The sequence below is a fragment of the Sorex fumeus genome, unplaced genomic scaffold (genome assembly GCF_029834395.1).
Source record: "Sorex fumeus unplaced genomic scaffold, SorFum_2.1 ptg000100l, whole genome shotgun sequence".
NCBI lineage: Eukaryota > Metazoa > Chordata > Mammalia > Eulipotyphla > Soricidae > Sorex > Sorex fumeus.
Genome location: NW_026606157.1, coordinates 3,799,370 through 3,817,661, shown reverse-complemented (window position 1 = coordinate 3,817,661; position 18,292 = coordinate 3,799,370). Strand labels below are relative to the sequence as shown.

Genomic DNA, 18,292 nt, shown 5'->3' with positions numbered 1-18,292 from the left:
CCTCTTTCCAGTTTTGAATAGAGTTGATAACTGATTGTTAAGTTTTACCAATGCTTTACATGTCTTGTCTAGTAACTCTTTGATGGATGTGTGTTAGGCAAATATTTTCTCCCAGTCTGGGGTTATCTTTTTATTCTAAGCATTGTTGGCTCTGCACTCAGGAATTACTCCTGGCGGTGCTCAGGGAACCATATGGGATGCTGGGAATTGAACCCGGTTCGCTGCGTGCAAGGCAAACACCCTAGGCCATCTTTACAACATACAGCCTAAGAGAAGGACCACATGGAGGGCGGGAACCACAGATCCCGGAGGGAAAAAAAAAACAGGTTCCAAAAAGAGCCAAAATCACCGGCAAATCCCAGATGGGGTAGGTACCGCATCCCGCCTCCCCCAGATGGAACCCCGGTGACCAGAAGCCTCTACAAGCACAGCTCGAGTATGCGGGAACTAGGACTTTTTCTCAAATCTGCCGGGACTACAGCTCCCAGGTAACCTCTGATTCCGGAAGTCATGCCCACAGCCCGCCCCCCAGCGCCATCTTTACAACATACAGCCTAAGAGAAGGACCACATGGAGGGCGGGGATCCACAGCTCCCAAAGAAAAAACAAAAAAAACAGGTTCCAAAAAGAGCCAAGAGCACCAGCAAGTCCCAGATGGGGTAGGTACCGCATCCCGCCTCCCCCAGATGGAACCCCGGTGACCAGAAGCCTCTACAAGCACAGCTCGAGTATGTGGGAACTAGGACTCTTTCTCAAAACCCTTTCTCAACTCTTTCTCTCTACATACAAAGTGATCAATGGGAAGTAAACCACCCAACCTTTCTCCCTGAAAATCAGAGTTAAGTTTGGAGCACGGCCACAGCCCCAGAAGCACAAGGACTTAATGCAGAACCCAGCAGCTTGGAGCAGAAAAGTGAACGGACTATGCGTTAATCCAGGCCATCAAGTCTGCCGGAGGGGAAAGGGTGTTGCTCCCTTCCGCCCTCCTCCCTCTGGAAAGAAAGATTGCAGCCACATGGGAGCCTTGCGGACAGCAGGTATGAGCCGAGGGTGTGGGGGCGATTAAAACCTCATGGGAAGAGGGGCGTTATGGTCCATCCTTCATGCCCTACCAAGATCACCAGTTGCCCCCCACGAGTGGCTCCCCAGCACAGCCACAGCCCCAGAAGCACAAGGACTTAATGCAGAACCCGGCAGCTTGGAGCAGAAAAGTGAAAGGACTATGCGTTAATCCAGGCAATCATGTCTGCCCCGAGGGGAAAGGGTGTTGCTCCCTCCGCCCTCCTCCCTCTGGAAAGAAAGATGGCGGCCACATGGGAGCCTTGTGGACAGCAGGTATGAGCCGGGGGTGTGGGGGCGACTAAAACCTCATAGGTCGGGGGGGCGTTCCGGTCCGTCCTTCACGCCCTACCGAGGTCACCAGTTGCCCCCCGCGAGCGGCTCTCCAGCACAGCCACGGCCCCAGAAGCACAAGGACTTAATGCAGAACCCGGCAGCTTGAAGCAGAAAAGTGAATGGACTATGCGTTAATCCAGGCCATCAAGTCTGCTGGAGGGGAAAGGGTGTTGCCCCATTCGCCCTCTCCTCTGGAAAGAAAGATGGCGGCCGCATGGGAGCCTTGTGGACAGCAAGTATGAGCTGGGGGTGTGGGGGCGACTAAAACCTCATGGGAAGGGGGGTGTTCCAGTCCGCCCTTCATGCCCTACCGAGGCCACCAGTTGCCCCCCACGAGCGGCTCTCCAGCACGGCCACGACTCCAGAACACAGAAACCAATTTCTTAACTGACTTTCAGTAGAAATACTTCCAGGGTCAATAGGTAAAATAGCAGAAATCCAAAACCAACATTTAATTCTTGAACCCAGCTGTAGAAAGCAAATCACTTCGCAATGCTTTTTCAGCATGTCTGATTTTGGGGGGGGTAAACTCTAAATAATAGTGGTGAATCTTTTATTGAAACAATGAATCTAATCAAAGCAGATAGAGTGTTAACTAGAATTCATCTACCTCACAGGGACTGGGAGGGGTGGGTGGTGGGGTTTTATTGGGGTTCTTCATGGTAAAAAATAAGTATTGGTAAAGGGAAATGTGTTTGATATTTGCATGACGGAGACCTAAACCTGAAAGCTTTGTAACCTTTCCCACAGTGATTCAATAAATAAATAAATAAATAAAAAGGCAAACAGCCTACCAGCAAGCGCTGATGCTATTGCTTCAGCTGCTTTTTAGTTTTATACATTCCTATTAAAAAAAATCTTTATTTCAATTTCCTTGACCAATGGCATTGAATCATTGAAGATACTTTTAAATTCTATGTAACCAAAGGTTTTGTTATGTGTTCCTCAAGATAGTTTATGTATTCAGATTGAATGTTGCTATTTCTAATGCAGTTTGGATAGACTTTTGTGTGTGGTTGGAGACAGGGGTCTGAGTTTCCTTTTTACATGCAACTGACCAGTTTTCCCAGAACCATTTGTTGAAGGGAATTCCATAGCTCCAATTAATATTCTTTTCTCTTTCATCAAAGATTTTCTAACTTTCTGCCCGAGGGTGTAAAGACAGATTCCCAGGAAATTTTATTGGTCTGGGAGTTTATCTTTATTCAGTACCACAGTGTCTTGATTCCTATAGCTTTGTAGTGTAATTTAAAGTGGACAGTGACTGGGGGAGCCTCCCCTCTTTTTCCCCCCTTAGGATTGCTTTAGCTATTAATGGAGTTCAATCATTCCATCTGGATTTCAGCAGCACTAGGTTGATGTATTTTAAAACATGCAATGGGCATTTTTATAGGGACTGTACTGCATCTTTATAGTGCTCTGGATTGACTTGTCATTTTGACAATATTGATCCTTTCAATCCTTGAACAGAGATGTGTTTCCATTTCCCAGGGGTCCCCAAACTCTATTCAAGAAAGACATTTTTCCTCTTTTTTTTTTTGCAGCATTACTCATAATAGCCCAACTCTGAAAACAGCCCAAGTGCCTAAGAGCAGTTAACTAGATTAAGAAACCATGGGACATACACACAATGGAATACTTGACAATAAAAAAAGATGAAATCATGCAATTTGACATTACATAGTTGGAACTGGAGGGAATCAAGCTGATTGAAGTCAGCCAGGAGGGGGATAGGTACAGAATGATTTCTTTCGTATCTGGAATAACAAATTACCAAAAGTTACAGAACTAAGAACTTGTTTATGGGAATGGAACTCACCATGGCAGAGAGACACAGGGGAGGGTGAAAAGGTGGAGTTTGGGGTGGGGAAAAGTGAATGAAGGAGGATTCACGGGTAATAATGGAGGGATAATAATGATGGGTGTGGGGGTGGTGTTGGACTATTGTATGCATGAAGCCCTACCATTGACAATACTGTAAAATTGTAAAGCACAGTAATTTGAATAAAATAAAATTGAAAACAATTGAAAAAAATGAAAGATTTGGAAAGCAATACATCTCCCCATTAAGTGGCCAGATCTGTCCATTTCTGTCCCTCTCTTGTTTCTAGTTAACCTCTTTATTCCCCTCACTGTTCCCCCCACTGCTTAGTAATCTGAGCGTGTGAGCAATCTTACCTTTACAGGGTGAGAGATACATGTCTCAGTACATAGTTGTCAGCATTACTTGGTTTACATTTTTCCTTCCCAAACCTTTATTCCTTAAGGATGTCTTCCTAGAGGGCATTCCTTTTCATTTCCCCTAAATTCTGATGAGCAATGAGGCTCTTTATTGTATTTGGATCAGACCTATCAGAAGAAGCTTTAATTTAAAACAGAATTGGGTAGTATTCAGGGGGTCTATGGTACTACGTCCACAAGTCTTAGCCTGCTGGTGGTTCAGTGGAAGAACCCAACGGTATGGTGTTAATGGGGCCTTGCAGTGCCAGGCATTACCTGGGCCAATACACTGGCGCTTGGGATCTCCAGGACTACACCTCACAGGATGAGGAGGATACAAGGATAATAGTGGAGGGATAACACTGGTTGTGTAGAGGAGGGTGTTGGAATGTTGTGTGTATAAAGTCCGCAGAGATGCTGGGGGCATCTGAGGCTTTACCTAGTGTTGCCTGGGGAATCCAGGTGGTACCAGAGATTGGCAGCTGCATACAAAGTATTTAACTTCGCCCCTGTGCTATCTCTCTGGCCCACCTTTATTTATTTATTTATTTATTTTCTAGAACCATGGTAGCAACCAATCTAGCTGATTTGCCAGAGGCAGCAGGGTAGTGGTTTAGTCAACAAACAGCTGTTGCATTTAGCCACAGTGTAAGAGAGACCATCCAAGTGGATATAAAATGTATGTTGTAAATAATCCAAACACAAAACACCAGATTTCTCAGCTATTCTTAAAAATACCTATGTTCAGGGGCCAGGAAGGTCACACATGCCAAGTGTCCTTGTGCCCCTGAGTTCCATGTTTTTTAAATAGGTGTTTTCATGATCTCCCTTCTAAGCATTCCCATTAATGATGTGAGTGGTGTTGGAATTCTTTACATGAGATACCATCTGTGATAGTATATTAAGTTACAGAATCTCAGTCAATCAGTCACGGTCACGGTCTTCCTGTTATTCATCGATTTTCTCGAGCAGGCCCAGTAACATCTCCATCGTGAGACTTGTTGTTACCGTGTTTGTCATACAGAATCTCAGTCAATAAAAAAAATAAATTTGGAAATTAAGTGAATTTCCCATTTACAACAAACTAGCAGATCTCAGTGATGGTAAATGAAACATTCCTATGTACTATGTGCTGCATCTGACCATAGCAGCTGGTTGCTGCCTTAATCTTTATTAGTAATAGTCCTGTTTTGAACATCACTGGATCAGGAGAGACCATACAAGTGGATATAACATGTATATTGCAAATGATCCAAACACAAAACACCAGATTTCTCAGCTATTCTTAAAAATACCAATGTTCAGGGGCCAGGAAGGTCACATGTACCAAATGTCCTCGTGCCCCTGACATCCATATTTTCTTAAATAGGTGTTTTCATGGTCTCCCTTCAAAGCATTCCCATTAATGATGGGGGTGGTGCTGGAATTCTTTACATGAGATACCATCCGTGATAGTATATTAAGTTACAGAATCTCAATCAATAAAAAAAAAAAATTTGGAGATTAAGTGCAAATATTCCCATTAAACAACAAACTAGCAGATCTCAGTGATGGTAAATGAAACATTCCTATGTGCTATGTGCTGCATCTGACCATAGCAGCTGGTTGCTGCCTTAATCTCTATTAGTAATAGTCCTGTTTCGAACATCACTGGATCAGAAAAAAGTGGATCCCAGGAAGCACGTCCTAAGGGCATAAACGTTTATAATGATACTCTTTCCTCTTCCCCAAATACTCTTGGGCTCTTGTGCAGGTTTTCCTTGGTGCGTTCTGTGAGATAACTTCTTGTCTAGTATCAATAGATGATTCCTCTTCTTAATCCCCATTTTTCCTCCTTATTTTTTCAGTTCCTTCCCTGAATGCTTCCTAATGTAAAATGATCTTCTACAAAGTGTTTCATGGCCATTTCATATCTGAGGTATCTAAGTTTGAGTTATCTATGTAAACTTTTATCTATCTAAAAGTTATCTAAAAGTTTGCAATAATCTGAAATTATTGCATCCCTTGGATACTGAACTATAATAGTTTCAGTTACTTTTTTTTTTTTAGTTTTTGTTTTGGGCCCCACCATGCTCAGGAGTTACTCCTGCCTCTGCACTCAGGAATCACTTTGGAAGGTGCGCAAAAGAATTCCTGGGATCCTGGAGATTGAACTGGGTTAGGTGCATACAAGGTGTGTGCCTTACCCTTTGTACTATCTCTCCAAGCCTTTGTCCGTTACCTTTTAGATCATTTTTGTCTTCAGAGAGTCAATTTCTGCAAAATTCCAAGTCATTTATCATAGTCTTGCATTGCTGACTACTCAGGACACCTTTCACCTCATTTATAACAAGCATAGTGGCTAAATTATACCTGTTAATTAAAGCCCGAGTTGCATTTTATATATTTAAAGTTAATGAGGCTCATACACACATTTATTTATTTATTTACTAATTTAGGCTTCAGGGCCATACCTGGCAATGCTCTGGAATAGCTCCTGTCTGTGCTCAGGAATCACTTCTAGTAGTGGTTGGGCGACCCTCTAGATGTCTGGGATCAAACCCTGGTCAGCCATGTGCCGGGCAAGCACCGTAGATGTTGTACTATCTCCCTAGGCAGCCCTCATAGACCTCTGAAAATGATTCTAACATAATTATGTACATAATGAGAAATGTTTCTATTCTAATTTTATGCTCCTTTAATGCAGTTGTACTCAAATTTTATACCACATTGTTTGTCACTTGGTGAATCATGTAAAGAGGTAGGTTGCTAGAGACGGCAGGCCTGAGGTGATGCATTTCCAGTGAGCTTCCCCAAGAGTATCAACGCTGTAGAAAAGTTCTTCCCCAAACTGTTCAAAATTGTTTTATATAAGACAGAGGTCTTAAACAGAAGTGCAGGCGAAACCCTAGAGCAGCTTCATGCAGTCACTGAGTCCCTTGGAAGTGATAGCCTGACTGAGTTTGTCTGCTTAGGGGGCCTAGCTGCTATTCCATTCCCTAATGGAGTTGGTTTTCATGTTTCTTTTCGTTTTCTCTTTGTCATATCCAATGCTGCTTAGGACTTATTTCTGGCTCTGCACTAGGGGGCCATTCTTGGAAGGGCTTGAGGGGTGCCAGGAACTGAACCTAGGTTTGCCACATGCAAGGTAAGTGCCTTGTTCACTATGCTATCTCTCTAGCCCACCTTTATGGAATTTTTAATACATCAGATTGGAGAACCAGCAAGGAAATGACCCCGAGGAGGTTTATTTATTGAATTATTTAGCCCAGACGGTCTTCCCTAAAGTTCCTGAAACAACATATATAAAACAGTCACAAGATTTTTAATCAGAATTAATGGTGACTTAATTAATTAATTTGTTATTAGTTCATTTATTAATCAGCAATAATAAACTTCTATCCTTGGAGTATACGTGCAGAAAGTAAGGAGAGAAATTTAATTTGTGATGCTATGACAATTTTTAAGAACAGTAGATAATCAAGAAGGCTTTGACCTAATTAAGAATGAAACTATTTTGCATTAACTATATTTATTTTTCCTTCTGTCTTTTGGGGGATAGGGTAGTTGGGGCTATACCAGGCAATGCTCAGGGTTTATTTCTGGCTCTGTGTTCAGCTATAACTCCTGCAAATATTCAAGAGACTGTGAGTGGAACCTAGGATCGAACTGGGGTCATCACATCAAGGCAAGAGCACTGCACTCTTTCACTAGCCCAATGATCTCTCTCTCTCTCTCTCTCTCTCTCTTTTGCTTCTGAAATCTAACAATCATAGTGTATGAATACTGGAGGGACATAGCTTATTTTATGACATCTGCAACTTTGGGCAAATTTAAAGCTATTCATGCTGAATAGGTTTATAAACTTTAAAAGATTTGAGGTTGTTATAGTCTATAAACTGAGAAATGAATTTATAAATGATTATAATGTTTGAGGATGGAATTGAAAGATTTCTCTGAGGTCAGCGATGCATTCAATTTCTAAAGAAAAGGTAAATCCATGTGCTATCAAAAAGTCTAGTGTGACTCTTTAGTTTTGCTCTTTTAACACCTTAGGGGTGTGAAAGAATTAGGTCATTTATGTAGAAAAAGAGGAAAACTCAAGGAAAATAATAGAGTAGCTATGATAAAAAGGCTCTTAGAAATGAGAAATTCAGAAAAAGTGACAGAGGTGGGATTCTTGGTGTGGAAGCAAGAGCTCTGTTACCACTATGGAAATAATTGGGTAGTTGACTTGAAATCCTTCACTGTAAAGTATTAAATTGTAAGTTGAGCTAATTAAGAAAAGAAGCTTCCATGCTCTAGTTTCTAAACTCTCACTCACAGTTGGCCAGAATACTTTGCATCCTGGTGGGACCCCAGAACTGGGGGAGCAACCAGTCCTAACTTTCATATTTTGTGGTTTAAACTTTATTTCTGGGGACCTGAGAGATGGTGCAGTGGGTAGGGCATTTGCCATGCACACGCCGACCTGCATTCGGTCCCTGACATCCTATATGGTCCCCTGAGCACTACCAAGAGTGAGGCTTGAGTGCGGATTCAGGAGTAAGCACTGAAGCACTAGGTATGGCCCTAAAACAAAAACAAAAACTTTAAAACTGTAGCTTTGTTGAATGAAAAGAATACATGGCCTTAGTACCAGTTAACACAATTCTATGCAGCAATGACAACATAGAAGAAATTAGTATAAGCTAACTTAGGAATTATTGTCTATTCAATGTAATGTTGTAATGAGTTCAACTTTTGGGGGGGGTGGTGGGGGCAGTGAGGGATAGCTATTAGAGGTGCTCATGGAATCGTATGCAGTGCCTAGGATGGAACATGGGTCAGACAAAATATGTGCTTACCTGTTTGGGTTTCTAGTTTGTTTAAATAGTATTTTTTTTTTTGTATTTTACAAGTTTGTAATTTTGCTAACAGGCATAAATTTTTATCTTTAACAAGTAATCTTTTCTAATAGTATCTTAAGAAAAGAGAGAAATAGTTGTTAATGCAATTCACCTTTAAAAACAAGCAAAGGAACAACACAGTTTCTGGGTTTTCAGATATCTAAAAGGACTTTGTCTCATTGTATAAATTATTTTTGGTTTATCAATTTTTAAAAGTAATTTCCTTAAAAATGTGTTATTCTCTGGAGTTTTGAACTCATATTCTAAGGTAAAAGCTATGGAAATTGGTGGCATTTTACCAATAAACATATGAGACAAATAATACAAGTATACCAGCTCTGTAATCGATACTGACCTTGGCCTTTTCCCGTGGACAGACATCTATAAATGATCATTTGCATGTCCAGGCCCTCTTGCAGCCAGATATTGTCCATCACTTGAATAATTTGCAGAACAAGCATATCCTGACGAAGATCATCTCCATCCTGTTAAAAAAAACAAAATTACAGTCTCTGGGTTGCTCCTGAATTCCATTAAGAGCTTGCAAATATAGAAAAAGCCATTACTTTTTCTTGAATAAATTTCCAGCATGACAGAGCAGTTTCAGTTGTTTTATTAGCACTGAGTACCTAGAGTTCCTAATAGCAGATCAAAGAAAATGAGAACTTTTCTTTAAATGATTACGGAAGCACCAGCCATCGAGTTAGAGCTACTTACAATGCTCTCGATGATAATCTTTATATCTGTTGTTTGTAGGTAATGCCTTAGGTTCAAAGCTAGTGATGAAAGGCTAAGGAACATTTTTATACAAATTTCAAACATAGCCAAGAGAGATATCTTTCTAAACAAAACATTATTTGGAAGCCATGAACGCACATGCTTTATTAGTTATATATTTGGTGTATGAATAGAAGAACAAGGATTTCTTGTATATAAATAGCATACATGCGACAACATATTTTGGATCATTGACTTTCCTTATTATGAAGGCAGTTACAATTTTTTCTGGACAAATTGGGCTTTGATATAAGAAATAATAAAGGGGTAGTTTTCTAGCACAGGTGAAGAAAATGGAACACCTAAAATGAGTAGTTTTATGCCTGTAATGAGCACTGTGGCTTTGCAAATGTTTTCTAAATTATATACAGATATTCTGTAAACACAAGATTCTGTAGAATTTTTCTTCACCAAAACTGCAGTATGATGGGACAACTAAGGCATGAGATTTCAGAGGGCAAAGCAAAAGTACAGGCATGCTAATCAGCATCTTCAAAAAGATCCAGAATTCACTAACATTCGATCTCAGATTTTGTTGCATAAATTGAATTATTGACGGATTGAATTAACTGGGTGATTGGCAAGTCTCTATTCTTTACTTACTGCTCATTCTTTAGTCTCTCTATGACTTCTTTTGACTATATTTTCTCATGTGATTTATTATGAAAAAAACTGAAATGGACCATGTATCTACTTCCATTTAAGAAGAAAAAAGCAACCCAAATTGCTCAAACAAGCTACGTCATTGCTGATGTGATTGTTTTTGTTAAACTAACATGTGTCCTCCCATTTAAACTAATTTAGATTACGTTTATATCTAGGTCAACAGAAAACTCTCATTCCAAGGATGAGATTATCCCCTTCCTGACCTGTCCCACTTTCAGTGCACCTCAAAAGTAATTGTATAGTTTCATTGATTAAAATATACACTGGCTTTAGTCTGTTATGTTGGATTTGTTGCTAATCATAGTTTGACATGCACTATATAATTCTGTAAAAATTCAGAATGAAAATTATGTTGATGCCAGAGGAAAACAGCAGCAATAATTTCCTTTTGTGAATAATATACATCAGTAGTTCTTCCCAGTTTGACATGTTAGGAAGGCTGTTGCACCTTAAAAATAATGCTGATGTTTTTGCCCATGGGATTAACATTGGTGAAAGTGATCTTCAATGGCACAGCATTAGATGTGAAATACGAACATGCCTATAATAGAAAAGAAAAACAGTGATCAAAAATTGATAAATATAAGCGAACAATTTTCTTGACACCATAGTCCCTTGAGCAACAGTGATACATATTAAAAATTTTTATACTTTGAAATAAAGAAAACTATTTATTAAAAAGACTTTAGTCTGCCAACCAAAGCTTTTACTGTGTAAACTAATATGCTATCTTTTTTGGTAGATTGAAAATCTTTAAATCTATTCTCAAAGAACAGGACATCATTATATGTGCAAGATTCAAATTAAGTAGTGTGTAGGTATTGTACCAATTCTAGTTAACTCATAAGTGAAAGAAAAATTGTAATTTAAAATATTTTACTTATTTTCAAATCATTTCTGCCTTTTGTCACCATGCCTTAAGGGAGCATGGACATTAATTTAAGAAAGATCTGAGCTCAAATTTGTACTACTAAATTCACTGTATCACTGTATCACTGTCATGCCGTTGTTCGTCGAATTACTCGAGCAGGAGCCAGTAACATCTCTATTTCTCCCAGCCCTGAAATTTTAGCAGCTTCTTCTTCCTAGAAGTTTACTAGAATTGGTACAATACATACACACTACTTAATTTAAATCTTGCACATATAATGATGTACTGTTCTTTATAAATTATTACCTATAAAACATCAACTTTTAAATATCTCCATTCTATACCAAATGAGATAACAACCCATGCCTCACACATTTTTATAATATATAAATGAACTAATGTATATACGCATTACCTTTGAAAATGCCTGGCTGTTAGCAGAAACTTTTTAAATTTAGTGTGTTCCTTTTTGTTAATGAATTTTCTTACATTTATGCATAACACTATGACATTTATTTCCTCTTCTGTCTTTCAATTACACCTTGCATTTCTGATTTTAGCTTTACAACATACTTCGAATTTACAACATACTTCCAACATATTTCCATCCCACCCCTTTTTTACCTTTATAATTATTTTGATGTTAAAAACGTGCATGTCTTTAGATTTCAGAAAGTACATACTGGTGAGTTAGAGCTAAGTCAATACAAAAGGAAAGAAAAAAGACTTGATACTTTCAATTTATCAACTTAGTAAAATATGACATCAATATATATTGAACAATCAGTTTTGATATCATTAATTCTAAGAAGTCTGAGTAAGTTGAGGTTGAGAGGAAAGAATCTATTTTGTAACCTATCAGCATAAATCTAATCTAATCTGTAAGGAAACAGAAACCTTTGCTTACTGAATCAATTTGAGTTTTATGGTAAACGGGTGAGGTTGCTTGTTAAGTAATGAATTCTTGCTGCAGTTAGCAGTAAATCAGGAAACACATAACCCTCAGTCATTCTATTGAATAAAGAAATCTGCTACTAGGCTGAGAAATGAGTCTACGTCAGTGCTATACTCTGCTCATCTAATTTTAAGGGGTGCTTTTGAGGCACCCTAAATCAAGGAAGCAACAAAAGGGAAAGGCTAGTATGATTGCATATAAATGGACATAAGTTACAGTCTCCTACCCCTGTGCCTGGCTGTCCTCACCAGAGCCCCTTGGAGGGGAGCGGGTTGAGCTTTCCTCCCCGCCCCGACCAGGGCTACGGCAGCTGAAGACCTCCCTCCAGGACCAGCCACCACCATGCTGAGACCACTCTCCGCACACATGAAGGTACTGGCAGAGGGACAAAGCCATGCGGGTTTCGGGGCCGAGATCTCCAAGCCTACTCGGATTGGGGTCGAGCATCCTCCACCCACATCCTCCAAATTCCAGTAGGCAGGGGTCACACCCACCAACTGGTCTCCTGGCGCTGTGTAATCCCATCCGCGACCAAGACTCAGAGACTATAAAAACCAGCTCCCGGAAGAGAACAGTGCAGTCTCCTGCCCCCGCGCTTGGCTGTCCTCGCCGGAGCCACATCTTATTATCTCATTCCTACTTTGGACAAACTGGCAGGCTACCGTATGTAGCCTGCCCACACGGCAGAGTTTGGCAAACTCCCCGTGGCGTACCCAATATACCAAATACCAGTAACAATGATGGGTTTCATTCTCCCAAAGAGCCTTGAATATAATTTCAGGGCTAGGATGAAGGAGACGTTACTGGGGCCTGCTCAAGGCAATCGACGAATAACAGGATGATTTGTGATTTGATTTTGTGAAGTTAAAAGGAAATTTATCAACTAAATGATACCTTTGAGTGGGTAATCTTTTGAAGATGAGCTGAATTTGAAGCTTGTGAGGAGATATTTTACTTTTTTAAAAATTATCATTATTAATTTTGCTTTTGGGTCACACCTGGCATTGCACAGGGATTACTCCTGGCTCATGCACTCAGGAATTACTCCTGGCAGTACTCAAGGAACCATATGGGATACTGGGAATCGAAACTGGGTCAAACGCGTGCAAGGCAAATGCCCTACCCGCTGTGCTATGGTTCCAGCCCCGAGATATTTACTTTTAATTTTTCATCAGTGTTTTTCTTTTGTTGGGAGGCCACTCCCAGCAGTGCTCAGGGCTTATTCCTGGCTCTGTGCATAGGGGTCAACTCCTAGCAGGCTAAGGGGACAATATTAGGTGCCAGCAATTGAACCCAGGTCAGTTGTGTGCAAGATAAGTGCCCTATCCACTCCACTTTCACCATGGAGGATAATAAAATTCAAGTAGAAGAGAAAAAGAAAGAGCAAGTCTGAGAGGGTGACAAAGGCACATGAAGAGGAAAAAAAAGTTTACTGTGGGGCTGACATGCCAGGAAGGGTTTTAAGGTGTGAGGACAGCCATAAGACTTCAGTAACACCTGGAGGTGACAGGATTTTAGATGGGACCAATGCAGACATGCAAATGCCATGGTAGTGTAAGCGACTCAGGGATGCAAATAATCCAAATAAGCATGAAATTTACTCTAGGCTGCATGAGGTCACGAAATCAACCATTTTTAAAGATAAATTAAGAACTGAGCTCACCGGGAAAAGTATTTTTCACTCAACTTATGGACAGTTTGTTTCTAAACCAGGAAATCTTGAGAGGAGGACAGTTCAATGCCAGTTGGTCACATGCACTAACTAGAGCACCTTGTATAGTTTGGATGAGTTATTTTTTTTCCTAAAATAGCTTAAACAGTCATTTATATATTATTTTTGCCATTTTACAAACATGCAACGAACTAAAAAATTCAAAGGAAAACACTCAGCTTATGCACTGAATAATTCACTTACATCACGATCAATCCCCCTGATGCACAGGGCAGGGTTCAAAGGCAAGTGGCAAGTGTCGATAGAATGAAAAAATTCTTCTAGTTTTCCAAGTTCTTCCTGCAGTACCTCCTGTGGAAAAGCACGCAAAAAGGTATCTGAGAAACATACAAAGAACTTGACTTTTCCTTCAACTTTTCATTTTCTCCTATTGATTAAATCAACTCTTTAATTCAAGGGCCGCGGACTGGAGGGTCTGAGGTCAGACAGGCGAGATAGCCGTATGAAGAGCGAGCAGGTAAAGACAATAGGGATTGTTGGGGGAAATGAAGAAAGAAGGAGTTCATGCCCTTTCGAAAGGACTTCAGATTCAATTAAAAACAAAATCAAAGCAAACCCTGACACTGTTCTAACTCCAGGTGATGGTGTGGACTTGACCCATGGCCCCACCAATTTGCAATCTTTGCTTTGAGTGATTTTTAATACCGTTTCTGATAATTCCCATAAACCTTTAGTTGACAGCTTTCAAGGTTGACACAGGAGCAAAAGTAAATTTTAAGGTATATTAGTGCAATAGCACTGTAGCACCGTCCTCCCATTGTTCATTGGTTTGTTTGCGCAGGCACCAGTAACATCTCCATTGTGAGACTTTTTGTTACTGTTTTTGGTATATGGAATATGCCATGGGTAGCTTGCCAGACTCGGCCATGCAGGCGGGATACTCTTGGTAGCTTGCTGGGCTCTCTGAGAGGGGCGGAGGAATCAAACCCGGGTCTGCCTCATGCAAGGCAAAGGTCCTACCTGCTGTGCTATTAGTGCAGTAATGAGAAAAAAAAAATGGATGCTGTCAGAAACAATAACATATATGAACAAATAGCATGCGTGTTTTTTTGAGAACTGACTCATCACTCCCCTCTCGCTTTCTGTATGGAAGCTCAGCCAGCCTCAAGGAATGGGGGAACAATAATAATTCATTACACATGCAAAATCTCCTTTATTCCACCTTTGAAAACTTTCTGTTTGTTTGGTTTTTTGGTCACACGTGATAAAGCTCAGGGCCCACTCCCGAATCTGTACTTAGGAATCACTCCCGGGGTGCTACTCAGAAAATCATATGTGATACATGGGATCAAACTTGGCATGTGATTTATCACAATCTGCCTAGGCCCTTGACAACTCTATAAGCCCAATGCTAAGCATGAAATGGGACTTGGAGGACTAGCTCAGGCTCCTAGCAACTTCCTTGCCAGGATCCGGCCATGCGTTAATTCCCCTCCATGTCCCACCTATACTGAACACAGCCCCCAGCAACTCTGTCCTCATGATTCCCAGTGCCAGATGCAACAAAGCCAAGTGTGTGTGAGAATCACAGAAACCACATGACTCTGGGTGAGCACCACAATTACAAAGACATGCAATCATCACAGCCTTGAAGTGTGACTGCTGACAAGCATGTGTGAACGCCACAACTAGAGGAACACAAAGCTCAGATGCCAGAGAGATAGTACAATGGGCAATGCACTTGCCTTGCAATGCAGCTGAACTGAGTTCAATCCCTGGCCCTCAATATGTTCCCCTGAGTCTGCAGGACTGATCCCTGAACAAAGAGCCAGAAGAAAGATCAGTGCACCCCTGGGTATGCGCCCCCTGAAAAAAATGATTTATAATTTTCCCATCTCTTTTTCTCTTCCTGTTTTCACGTGAGTACATGTTCATCATAAATAGGAGCCATGAACAGGAAATTTGTGAAGATTCAGATGGCCGGGCAGGTCCCAGAAGGTTTTCTTTTTTTTCCTTTTTGGATCACACCCAGTGATGCACAGGGATTACTCCTGGCTCTGCACTCAGGAATTACTCCTGGCGGTACTCAGAGATGCTGGGAATTGAACCTGGGTTGGCCATGTGCAAGGCAAATGCCCTACCCGCTGAGCTATCTCTCTAGCCCTAGGTCCCAGAATTTTTGAGCAATAGTTTTATGCTGCTCAAACTGCTAAAGGATTTACAAACCTATGTGTGAGGTCTGGAGATAGCCCAATGGTTAGGGAGCGTGCTACCCTATTGATTTCTGGTTCAATTTCAGGAACCATCTGGGACCCTTCAACATTGCTGGGTGCAGCCCAAGAACCTTCCTGGGAGGGTCCCAGCACTATCCCTGGCTATTCCTGGCACCACCGGCCACATCCTCAGATTCTCACCTGAACCTCTGCCCTATTGACAGAGAATCACTGGTGGGGCCAGGGGACTTCCTGAGCACTGCTTGAGAGAACCCCTCCCCCACAACATAAGGCCTATACTTATAAATTTATTTTATTTGTTATAAACATTTTGAACACTACTAGAACATAATTAATAAGCTTACGGTAATATGAAGAATTTTCTATGACCCATCATGTTCCATGCCCCTGGGCTTTTCTGTATATCTGAAATCTATAAATCTTTTAAATGTTTCTCCCATTTAAAAATAAACACAGTTAGTGCTTTTTTATTTCCAAGGTTCCATTAGGTGTTCAAGCAGGATAGTTCGTCACATTTCACTAAATGAAGTGATTTCCAGCAAGGAAAACAATGGACTGGACAAGAATTCTGGGATGCTTGTTACTATTCTTACATCATTTTGCTGAAATCCCTTGTTGATTTTAACTAGTGGATGGAGAGAAACCATGATTTCTTTGAAAGCAAGGTTTGTGGTTTAGTCACTTTGTTATCTCAACCTCCTGTTCAGTAGTTAGCACCCCAAGATACTGAATGATGCTCATGTACAATAAAAGTCTACCACTTTCTCCTTGCATTAGACTGCTAAAATTAAGAGAACTTGCTTATACCAGAAGAAGAAACTAGAATGGCAGATAAAAGAAAAAATGCTCTTTCATTGGGATCAATAAAAGGAATAGTCAAATCCATTATTAAAATCAGCAATAAAAGAGACTCTATGTTGTAACTATAGATCTTGTCAAAGTATTATATGACACTATAATTTCCTTTAATTATTCCTTCTCCTCCTCCTCTTCCTCCTTCACCTCTTAATCCCCTCTCTCACCTTATTTTTCTATCTTTAATTAAGTTTCGTGTGATGTTCGAATTATGTATGAGTCCATTATTGATAAAATTTTAAACCAATAAATTTTAAACCAATAAAAATGTAATTTTTTATTGGTGCACTATTAGAAAAATCTGGAGATAAATGTGAACATTGCAATCCTAAAATTTCCCTTTAACTTTCTCCCAGAATACTGTTTTCTGTTGCCCTTTTTTGGATTACTTCTCCTGACCTAAAGTCAAATTGCCTTCAAGCTTTTCATCTTGTCACTTATTTTCTGTATGCTACGTGGTGACTGAGATATAAAACCATGTCCCATGATGCAGAAATAACCCAGGGTGAAGGTGTTAGCTTTTTACAGAGCTGACGATGGGTTGATACCCTGTACCATATATGGGCTTGAGCACTGCCAACAATGTCTACTGAGCACCAAATATCACCTATTGTGACCAAAACCTTCCCCCTAAAGAAAAAAAGAAAAGGAAAACCCACAATCACATTCCTATGGTAGCCACTATTATTAAGTTTATGATTAAGTCAAACAAAATATCTTTTTAAAAGTAATTGACTTAAGTACCGCATGACTAACTGTAGTCAAGGAATTTGCTTTCTAAACTATGAAATTTAATTGAAGATTTTTTGGGGGGGAACCTTTAGAACATAAAAACTAGTTTCTCAACAAACCTGTCTCTGCGGTTCACTGGCACACTTGACTTTTGCCCCAATATCTCCCAGGACTTTGATAAGTTTCTTCTCCTTGGAAAACTCATCACTTAGGGCTCTTCCGGCACAGAATTGGAGAGCAGCCAACAACTTCTGATACCAGCTTTTAAAATAAGCTTCATTCTGCGCATCCTTTAACAGCCTAAAGGAAAAGAGAGCAAAACATTCTTGTATATGGAGCTCATTTTTTTCACCCCTCCCTCAGGAACACTGTGCGCATTGTGGTTCTAATCTGTATTTGGTAGCTTTGGGCACTTCTGCAGCTTGGAATGGTGGAAAATGCCGTTTATTTGTTGCCTGTCATCAAGTTCCATCTGATCGCTAATGAGATTCCAAGAGTGACAAATCAATATGAGATGTGCCTTTTCTCATTTCGATTCACAAGGCATTTTTTTCTTCTTTCAGATTTTCTTAATTCTATAATACCTTCAGAGCAAATTCTTGACAGTAAAATACGAACTAAGAATTTCAGAAATAGTATTCACAAGTGACTATGATCTATTGTGACTTAGTCATCAACCCAATTTCCCCTCCTTTCTTCAAAAAAGAATCTTTTCACCTGGACCCATAACTATATGTTGCTTTCTCCCGGCATCTGTCCTGGATTACCTGGAGGAGTTATTGTAACGACAGAAGCATGTTTTTTTTTTCCAGGTATTTTCCGAGCTGTGTTCGATTCCTCCACCCCTCTTGGAGAACCTGGCAAGCTACTGAGAGTATCTCACCCACAGGGCAAAGCCTGGCAAGCTACCCTTGGCGTATTCGATATGCAAACACAGTAACAAGAAGTCTCACAATGGAAACGTTACTAGGCCTGCTCGAGCAAATCGATGAACAACGGGAGGACAGCGCAGTGCAGTGCAAGAATTTCCATCATCTTTAGGTTTAA

General features: G+C 40.4%; 1 protein-coding gene across 1 annotated transcript in view; it reads right to left on the bottom strand.

The window, feature by feature from the left end:
• PIK3C2G (phosphatidylinositol-4-phosphate 3-kinase catalytic subunit type 2 gamma) overlaps nt 1-18,292 on the bottom strand; it is a 375,313-nt gene that overhangs the window by 132,549 nt on the left and 224,472 nt on the right. Inside the window, exons 19-22 of the mRNA XM_056134595.1 lie at nt 17,365-17,545; nt 13,668-13,775; nt 10,375-10,467; nt 8,839-8,968 (exon numbers count right to left, since the gene is read on the bottom strand). Of these exons, the coding sequence (XP_055990570.1) occupies nt 8,839-8,968; nt 10,375-10,467; nt 13,668-13,775; nt 17,365-17,545 (512 nt within the window). The remainder of the gene's footprint in view (nt 1-8,838; nt 8,969-10,374; nt 10,468-13,667; nt 13,776-17,364; nt 17,546-18,292) is intronic.